This window comes from Misgurnus anguillicaudatus, chromosome 20 (assembly GCF_027580225.2).
Source record: "Misgurnus anguillicaudatus chromosome 20, ASM2758022v2, whole genome shotgun sequence".
Lineage (NCBI taxonomy): Eukaryota > Metazoa > Chordata > Actinopteri > Cypriniformes > Cobitidae > Misgurnus > Misgurnus anguillicaudatus.
In genome coordinates, this window is record NC_073356.2 from 3,558,461 (window position 1) to 3,567,386 (window position 8,926).

General features: G+C 39.9%; 1 protein-coding gene across 1 annotated transcript; it reads left to right on the top strand.

Moving 5' to 3' along the window:
• Positions 1-632: 632 nt before the first annotated feature.
• heyl (hes related family bHLH transcription factor with YRPW motif like) lies at positions 633-7,122 on the top strand. Its single transcript, XM_055220812.2, has 5 exons — positions 633-1,837; positions 3,394-3,460; positions 3,787-3,870; positions 3,986-4,067; positions 5,797-7,122. The coding sequence occupies exons 1-5, from the start codon at positions 1,758-1,760 to the stop codon at positions 6,435-6,437; spliced, it is 954 nt and encodes a 317-aa protein (XP_055076787.1). The 5' UTR covers positions 633-1,757; the 3' UTR covers positions 6,438-7,122.
• The last annotated feature ends 1,804 nt before the right edge of the window (positions 7,123-8,926 follow it).

The window sequence follows — 8,926 nt, forward strand, 5'->3', positions numbered from 1 at the left end:
CTAGGTTCAAGCACAAGAAAACATCAACTCAGTTAGCATCCTGATGCCACGAGATCATCATCTTGTGCATGAACATTTAAATTGACAATGTCTAAAAGCATGTGAAATGATTGTTTGTGACAACGCAGCACAGTCTAGTCTGTTCCCGCTCCCGTCTTTTGAACTTGGAAGCTCAACCAGACGTGCATGCACAAAAGATGACTGTCCTCATAACGCTCACTTGTGATCAGCTTAATGTTACTTCACTCAAATCTATTTAACAAATAAAAAACATAGGCAGAAATGGTGGTGATGAGTTAAAAAGTGCGGGGGACATCTCTCGAGTTTCTGGAAGGACTTCAATGAGACAAAGAAAGCAGAACTTTAATGTTTTGAATGATGTATAAATCATAGCTGTATTTTCAAAATTAGTATTTTAAGTCTCTTTTGCACTTATAAGGAAAAGAGCATGGCGATAACGTCGACCCCTGGGTGTTGACCATGGACGGCCTCACGAGTGCAGCCTGTTTCTTGTTGTTTACTTATTTAATAAAAAATTTGATTGATTTTATATGTTTACTTTCTAAAGAGAGGAGTAATATTTATTCAATTTTTATTCCAAACGCGAAGATATGAGCCATTGATGTTGCTAAACTGACATTTACACTAGTCTATTCATTCATGCGTGAAGCCTGAGGGTGCCCTCGTGCACTCTCGTGCAGAGGCAGTCCAAAATTAAGACACGGAGAAAGCTTGTATTCGTTTCATTGTACTGTATGTTTGTGTATATGATTACTTTTTTGCTCAGGCCAGCACCGACAAATGAGGGGCTTGAATCCAAATGAGCACACATATTGATCAAATGAATGGCCTGAATGCTGTCTAAGTCGCTTTGGCAAAATGTTTCTTCACAACTTGCAGACCTGTAATAGTGATCGATGACTAGCAAGCACCAATGACCTGTGTGCTGTGCAGATACTGGGAATCCCCTGGCACTCCTCTAGTCACACATTCTCATGTTTGCAGACTGTATGTGCATGTGGGTTCATATTTAAGGCAGGGTTCCCACAGCAGCTCTTCTATTGTCCTGTGATCGAGGGATGGAAACTAATTAAAGGAGTGGAAGAGACACAGAAAGAGAAATGGAAAGAAAAGGAGGCAGGGTAAAGATGAGAGCTAACTAAAAGGAAAGAAAGGACAGAGAGAGCCATGGGATGGGAGGGTTGATGAAGGGGTAGGAGGGAGGGTTGAGAAAAAGGAGGGGATGTGGGAGTGTAAGGAAGAGGGAGTAAAAACTGGCAACTTTGCCAAAGTGCCCAACTTGAATGCAGTGCATTTTGTTGCTGTAGCACAGAAAGGGACATCGGTAGCCAACTTGACTGATTGACTATAGGGCTCAGAATAGTGACAGAGGAGAGTACGGTGTAATTATCGGAGTATCTTAAGGAGCATCGTCCAGTGGCAATGTCAAAACTCTGGTATACACAAGGGCAGAAACAAGGAACAGACTAATCGAGAAAGTTCCAATAAAATCCTGTAAGCTGTATACTTTTATTTTGGAAAGCAGAGACAGAGCATAGATTGAGAAGAAGGTGGAGGAGAGAAGAGAAAAAGGGAGGGGCATGCTGGCATTAGAAAGTGGCTGGTTTCCTTACGGTTGCATTTGAAGGGTCGAAGAGGAATCCATCATCTGACAACTTCTCAACTGGACCGCAGTTCTCCGTAGCTCTGTTGCTTTATCGATCCTGCAGTCGCTTGAGGGCATCGACCTCGTGGAGATGAAGAGACCTCACGATTACAGTTCCCCGGACTCAGACACGGATGAACTCATCGATGTTGGACAGGAGGATGGCTACTGGTGAGGACGTTAAATTATGCATAAGTATCGAGTGTGACTTCTTGAACATGCATAGCATTATTTTAGATTAAAGGAATGAGCTCACACTGAAGATATTTGACCCTGCCGATGAACGTTATTTACGTTTTTTTTTACATAAACTATATATAATGTATAAGATAATGTAAAGAACATTCTGTGAAAATATAACGTTGATATCTTTAATAATTAGCAAGTCAAAGTCCAACTTTAATGCTCTTAATCTCCACATATAATAAAATCATGTGCTCGATCAATAAGAAGTGTCGTTTATGAGTTCAAATGCAGTTTTATGACTACAGTTGAATCACCAGATCTTGAGAAGGTTTCTCGTGGGCCTTCTGGGTTTCTGATGTAGACATCAGCTCTCATCTCAGCTTTAGAAAGTTAACGTTTTGGCAATAGAAATCATTTCTTATCATGCAAAGAAACATTTTTCATTTGCTGTTAATTTTGTCATCTTTGCCAGTTGAAAAGTTGATCAGTTTAGTGGATGTTAATATTCGAACAAGAGATTCATGGGGGACACCGAGGACACTACCCAGCTTTGGGAAAAACGTAAAATAGTTTGTATTTTCTAGTTGTTATCCCCTCAAAATGATGAAAAGGGTCACATTGAAGGTGTTTACCAGATTGGGCACCTGTTGCCAAACTCACACATACGTGTATAGGGCCGGTGCTCGACGCGGCGACTGATGGATGCCCATACTGATCTTATTTGGTTTGCTCTTGTATTTGCATAAAGCGCTGCCTGCTTTGTTTCTTACTGTCTGTTTTTTATTTTTACTCATATTTTTTGATTTTTCAGTAAAGCTGTGACACAAATCAAAAGCAGACCGAAGACACACGCGACCGCCGTTCGGTCCCTTTGAATCGCACCTCACGGTGACCAATCCTTTCTCAGCTTATCGGGTTTGATAAGCCCAATTTGTCAAAACTCTCATCCGTGATGAAAACTTTACAGAGTTGCTCCATGAAACTGCTTTTCTTTATGGACAACATTTATTTGCTTCTAAACAACCCAAACGTTTCAAAATGAAGATACTCTATGTTAAAAGGAACGATCAAAATAATAGTTGTATGCGTGTCAACAAAGTCAAACTAACAACGAAACAAAGACTGTCGTTCTGTTGGCAGAGCGCAGAGAATGCCCATGCAAACCAGATCCACATTGAAGGATAATACCAAGTATTGATGTTTTCAAATCGCACGCACAAGCCACTATTTCAGCATGCCCTGCGGGTCTGTAATCATCGTGTCTTTTGAGCTTTAAAAGAAAACGCAGGGGAAAATATAAGAATCATAACATATCAACCATCTGACAATAATGTCCAGAAACGCGTTAAACCAAAATAATCTTGTTTTCTGTTTACCCCGGCGCTCCTGCGTCTCGCTGTTCCCCAAGACAAATTAGACTGGGTTTGATGATGTGCAACTTGGTTTCTGCCTTGTATTAAGTACAGTAATGACAACAATATGCATTGACATCAAAGCTTCAATCTTTATTCCCTTCCCCGCTCGCTGTTTCTCGTTCTCAGCCCCGTCACTGGCTCCATGTCTCCAGGCAGTAGCTCTCAGATCCTGGCTCGCAAGAAGAGAAGAGGGGTGAGTTTGCGTCAATCTCTGCTGCTTTATTCCCCCTTTCATAGTTTCCCTAAATGCTTGTTCAAGAACAGACCTTGAGCTTCATTCATGTGTCATTTCGGGACAGGGTTCGGAGGATTAGTCTTGCTATTCTCAAAACTCTATGCAGTTTCTGTAGTCACTGCAGCAACATTCACTTCTCTGACTTTAATTTGTGTTTATTTTTTCCAAAATCTGATCTAAAGAATCCTGCGACTGGGCCTCGACCACAAAAATAATCCAGTTAGCAAATGCTTTCCATTGCAGATCTTGTTCTGTCTTTGAATTTATTCCACTGGATTCCACAGATAATTGAGAAGAGACGCAGGGACAGAATCAACCACAGTCTGTCAGAGCTGAGGAGACTTGTACCCAGTGCCTTCGAGAAACAGGTAAGACTTTGTTCTTCGACAGATGACAAAGTTCAATGCGTCACTTCACTTCGGTGTTATGTCAATGAAAGCAAGTTAAAATATTAAGGCATTTATTTTCTCACTTATCGACCAGGGTTCCTCTAAACTGGAAAAGGCTGAGATTCTTCAGATGACTGTGGATCATCTCAAACTGTTGCATGCCATGGGCGGCAAAGGTGAGAAAATCAATAGTCAATATTATTAAAGACTTTAATGTGATCTCAAGCATTTCTTATCAATTTTAGCCCTATACCAATGGATTTCTTTTATTTACAGGACGTCTGTAATATTAATTGTCAATTTGCACGCGCAAGAAATCTCAGTAAAACTCAGAAATGGGAGGGGTAAATCAATTATGCATCGCCGTTACATCCCTCTCGTGACGTGTGAATTATGTTGCTTTCTGATATTACATACACTATAAAAAAAATTCAGTAGAAATTACAGTGTTATTGCAGCTGGGTTGCCGGTAATTTACCGTAGATTTAAATTTATGTTATTTACTGGCAACATTTTGGTCAAAGTTAAATGAACATTAAACATTTACTACATACTGTAGCACTTTGAGATTCTTTGGAATGAAAAGCGCTTTATAAATAAAATCTATTATTATTATTATTATTATGATTTCTGGTTCCGGGAATGCTTTGCATGAGGCTGTTATTGTATAAATTTATTCTGTAAAGATAAAGACTTGTTAATATTTAAAATTTATTTAACTTTGAACAAACTCTTGCCAGTAAATAACATAAATTCAATCTACGGTAAGTTACCGGCAACCCAGCTGCAATAACATTGTAATTTCTACGGATTTTTTTTTACAGTGTATGACCATTGTATGATATTATTATTTAATTAATACAGCCGTGGAAAAAAGTACTGTAAGAGACCACTCCAGTTTTGACTTTAATCATCATTTCTAGATGTATGGTGACCATTTCAGTCCAGCGTCTGTTGAATTCCAACAAAAGCAAACCTCGGGAGTGACATAAAACTCACCCAAAAGTAAATCTAAAAGACTGAGAGCGTGACAAGGCTAATGAAAGATTTGACAAAAAGTCAGTGTTTTTTTTAAACCTTAAAATACATTTAAAAACATTAGCATTTTGTTGTTGAGAAATTCATATGAACTTGTTTTCTCTGCAGTATTGAACATTGGAAAACACGGCATCTTTTTATAATTTATTACAAAATGTAATGTTTTCCATTTTCAGTAAATACCTGCAAATAAAAACATCAGCTATTAAGAATTTAGCAGAAATGTTGTCGGTAGTTTTTTCCCCCATTTTACTTAAATACATATCTTAAAAATAGTTAATATAGAAAAACTAAAACTAGAAAAACTGTGTGTGTGCGTGCGTGCGTGTGTGTGCGCGTGCATGCGTGTACACAACTAAACGCGCCTCCATTTTGAAAAACTCCAAAAAATTACAGGACATGCTGGAATATTTGGTCTATTCCCATGGGATTAGTATTACCCACGGTAATTTCTCCAGACATTTTTACAAAAGGGAAAACTTGTAATGATTAGTGAGATGACACATTCTGACGGGACTAAAATCATTGAGAAGCTCTGGTAATAATTGCTTTACCCCACCTCTCAATGTTAAACTAATCTGAATAGGGCTTTACAATCCAGATTTTTCTACCTATATACAATCTACATTCAATTAAAAACTTTGTACTTGCACTTATAATAAATATATCATGTGATATATTTTAATAAAAACATTTGAGACAGTTGATAATACAATAAAAGTTAATAATACAATAAAATCTCCATGAAATCTCCTGAGCTATAAAAGGCAAACTCTAGGTTATACTATGAGCATGAAACACTTACCAGCATCATCTGTTTATCTATAAAGTAGAAAATGTAAGAATGTCATATGTTTTCTCTCCCAGGCTACTTCGACGCTCGCGCTCTGGCGGTGGATTACAGGACTTTGGGTTTTCGGGAGTGCGTGGGAGAGGTGGTGAGATACCTCAGCTCTCTGGAGGGGGTTGAATCATCAGACCCCATAGGTGCACGCCTCGTGTCCCACCTCAGCCACTGTGCCAGTGAGTTGGACCCTCTGCTTCAGAGCCCGGCCGCTATACCGTTCCCTCCATGGCCTTGGTCCTCCTTTCCTCAGCTCTCCACCACGTCCCCACCTGGTTCCACTGCCCACTTTCCCCAGACCTCTCGCCGGGATCTGGCGCCTCACGCCACCGCTGCCCTGCTGGGCTACCCCTCGCCTGCCCTGCGCGTGGGATCTCTGGGCGCCCAGGGGGCGATATTGGCCCAGGTGCGTCGGGTGCCCTCTGTACCCGGCAATCCTCATAGACTTCAACAGCACTCCCCAGATGGACCCACGATCCCATCACCACTCCAGGCCGTCCTTCCACCTTCATCATCTTCTTCCAACTCCTCCTCATCCACTGCCCCTCCCCAGGTGTCCTTCAGACCCTTTGCACCTCTAGGGTCTCCAACAACAGCTCGTAGGGGTTTGGGTACCTCCAGTCATTCGGCACAGGGCTGGGGAACGGAGATTGGGGCATTCTGATTCACTTTGGAGTTTAAAAGGAACGAAACATTTTGGGTCATTCGGACTTGCCTGTGACAAATATCAACCGTGTTTTAAAGGAACTACAAAGCATTGGGACACATGCAGATGTGATCAGTCTGACACACAGTGCCAAGTTGTAAGCTGGTTCCTTTAAAAACTGCAATGGCATTCAGAAACAAAAAAAGACATTAAAGAAAAAACCAGCATGAGCCAGATGAATGAGGGTAAAATCAGCACTTGAAAATTTCCATGTAGACTCTCAGTGAAACTGAACGAGTGCTTTGATTTTGCATTGCAAGCTTGTGATAGAAAAGCCTTGATGCTTTGTCTTCTTGTTACATTTGTGTATTTGTTTACTCTGTCATTTAAACCTTACATTCACATAGATTCTGTCAAATATATCATACATGTGACAATTTCATAAAGAGAAATGTGCCTTAATAAAACAATCTTCCACAAATGGTGCAATGCAATGCACATACAATACTCGTGTGTAAGGATATGGAAACCTCCAGGAGGTGGCAGCATTTCAGCAAACTGTGTACTTATTGTATGTTAATGTTTATCTTTTCCTGAATCACTTCATCAATGGAAAAGCAATGACCAGTGACATCTCTTTAATTTCTGTACCCCATCAGATGGATTCTTTAATTGAAAACACAAATAAAAATAAACCAGTTTGCAAAAGCAGGAAAGTGCTTGTAAGATATTTTTAGCTGAGAGGTTTATGCCATCTACAGCGGGTGCTACTGTATAAGAGTAAGGTGGCATTTATAGCATCTGTGTTTTCTTCATGCAGGATGGTTAATGATGAGAAGACTGAGGTTCAGTGGGCCCTGGTCCTCCAACAGGAGAAGAGGAAACCTGTGTGCCCTCTCATTGCCTCAGTCAACTACAGGCTGTCATTAGAGTGCAACCTCACAAACCATCTCTCTTCAAAACACACACACACACAGGAAATAAAAACAGCAGATCCTTTTTATCACACATCACAGAAACAGTCAGAGGAGTCATTATGACAAAAACAAACCTGAGAGGATGATGGGAACTTGACTAAATTATGATCCCACTTATTACACGTCTACTTAAGAAAAAATAAACATACAGCCCTTTTCAAAACACTGAAATCTTAACAGCAGCTCTTGTTAAAATGCCTGGAAATAGATCCTGGTAATTACACGCAATGACAAGCTTTAATCAATCCCTCCAGTTGGCTATCGCGGAGTAAAGCGCAAAATCAATAAAATGTTCTAATTGCATCGCAAAATAATCGCAAAATTAAAAATAATTAATAAAATTATCTAAGATTCTGTCATGGTACGGGGTAGCATTTTTCGCTTTAGTTTGCTAACGCACAATGCCCATCTGGGGTGCATTTCCCGAAAGCATCGTTAGCCAACTACTGTCGTAAGTTTCGTCATTACTGACAAAGTTCAACGATTTGGTGTTTCCCAAAACCATAGTCCAAATGAACATTCACAAGCTGCATCGCAAACTTGTGTGGTTGAACGACAGCGACCTGTCGTTAGTAGCATCGTTCCTTGTTATTATCATATGTAGACTTACGTTGATCATGCTTTTGAACAAAATAAGCAAAATATATTAAAATTTTATTTTATGTCTTTAAATTTGTAAACAGAATTAAAGCGCTAGATTTGAAAACTGCGCATGTTCACAGTCATACGAGCTCCAAAGAGACCCTGGGGAATCCTTGGGAGGAGTGACGTAAGAGGTAACTTGCTCATAAATTGAGTATCTGGAAAATAAACAACAGATAACTAAATCACGATATCAAAATCGTCTTCTGATGCAATATATCGTCGCTGTCCGATGAAAACCATGTATGTCCATTTTGCCGATTTTGAGATTTTTGAATGTCCAGGTTCATTTCCGTATACAGTATGCTTCACATATCTAAATGGCCAATGAAAAGTTGTGAAATCATGTCATCTGATTTTCACGTATATCCATTTGGTGTCAAAGCTGTCAATCACGCCACGTATCTCCCGCCCTGTGGAAGCATCTCGCCGGCTCAGCACTGGTCACTGGTCCAGCTCAGCACTGGATAGCCGAATAAGCATAGTCTGGTGAGAGAATGACTTTCCTTCATCGAGTTAAACGTTTCCCCCCTGACGCCAGACGTACGTCTAGGAGTGACAAAATTACGGTAGGACTGTGCAAACAAAGTATCTGTCTAGCATGACCATGTCAGTGTATTGATTCATTGTCCCTTCATAGTTTGCAAGAGACATTTAATAAAATTATAATTAATATTAAATAAACTAAGCATATTTAATAAACTAAGACGTAGGCTATTTAATAAACTGAGCGTATTCATCTGTCAATATGAAACGCGACTTGGCCATTCTAATTTATGATCGGAAGAACGCGTATCGACCACCGTTACTGTAAAATATGCACGTATGTCCATTTAAACTCAATTTTGGTCAAATGTGGATTATATCATTAAACTGTCAAGAATATGT

Coding starts and splice junctions, on each gene's coding strand:
- heyl (XM_055220812.2), top strand. CDS start 1,758: ATGAAGAGACCTCACGATTACAGTTCCCCGGACTCAGACACGGATGAA. Junction 1,838..3,393: donor GGACAGGAGGATGGCTACTG/GTGAGGACGTTA, acceptor TCTCGTTCTCAG/CCCCGTCACTGGCTCCATGT. Junction 3,871..3,985: donor CCAGTGCCTTCGAGAAACAG/GTAAGACTTTGT, acceptor CTTATCGACCAG/GGTTCCTCTAAACTGGAAAA.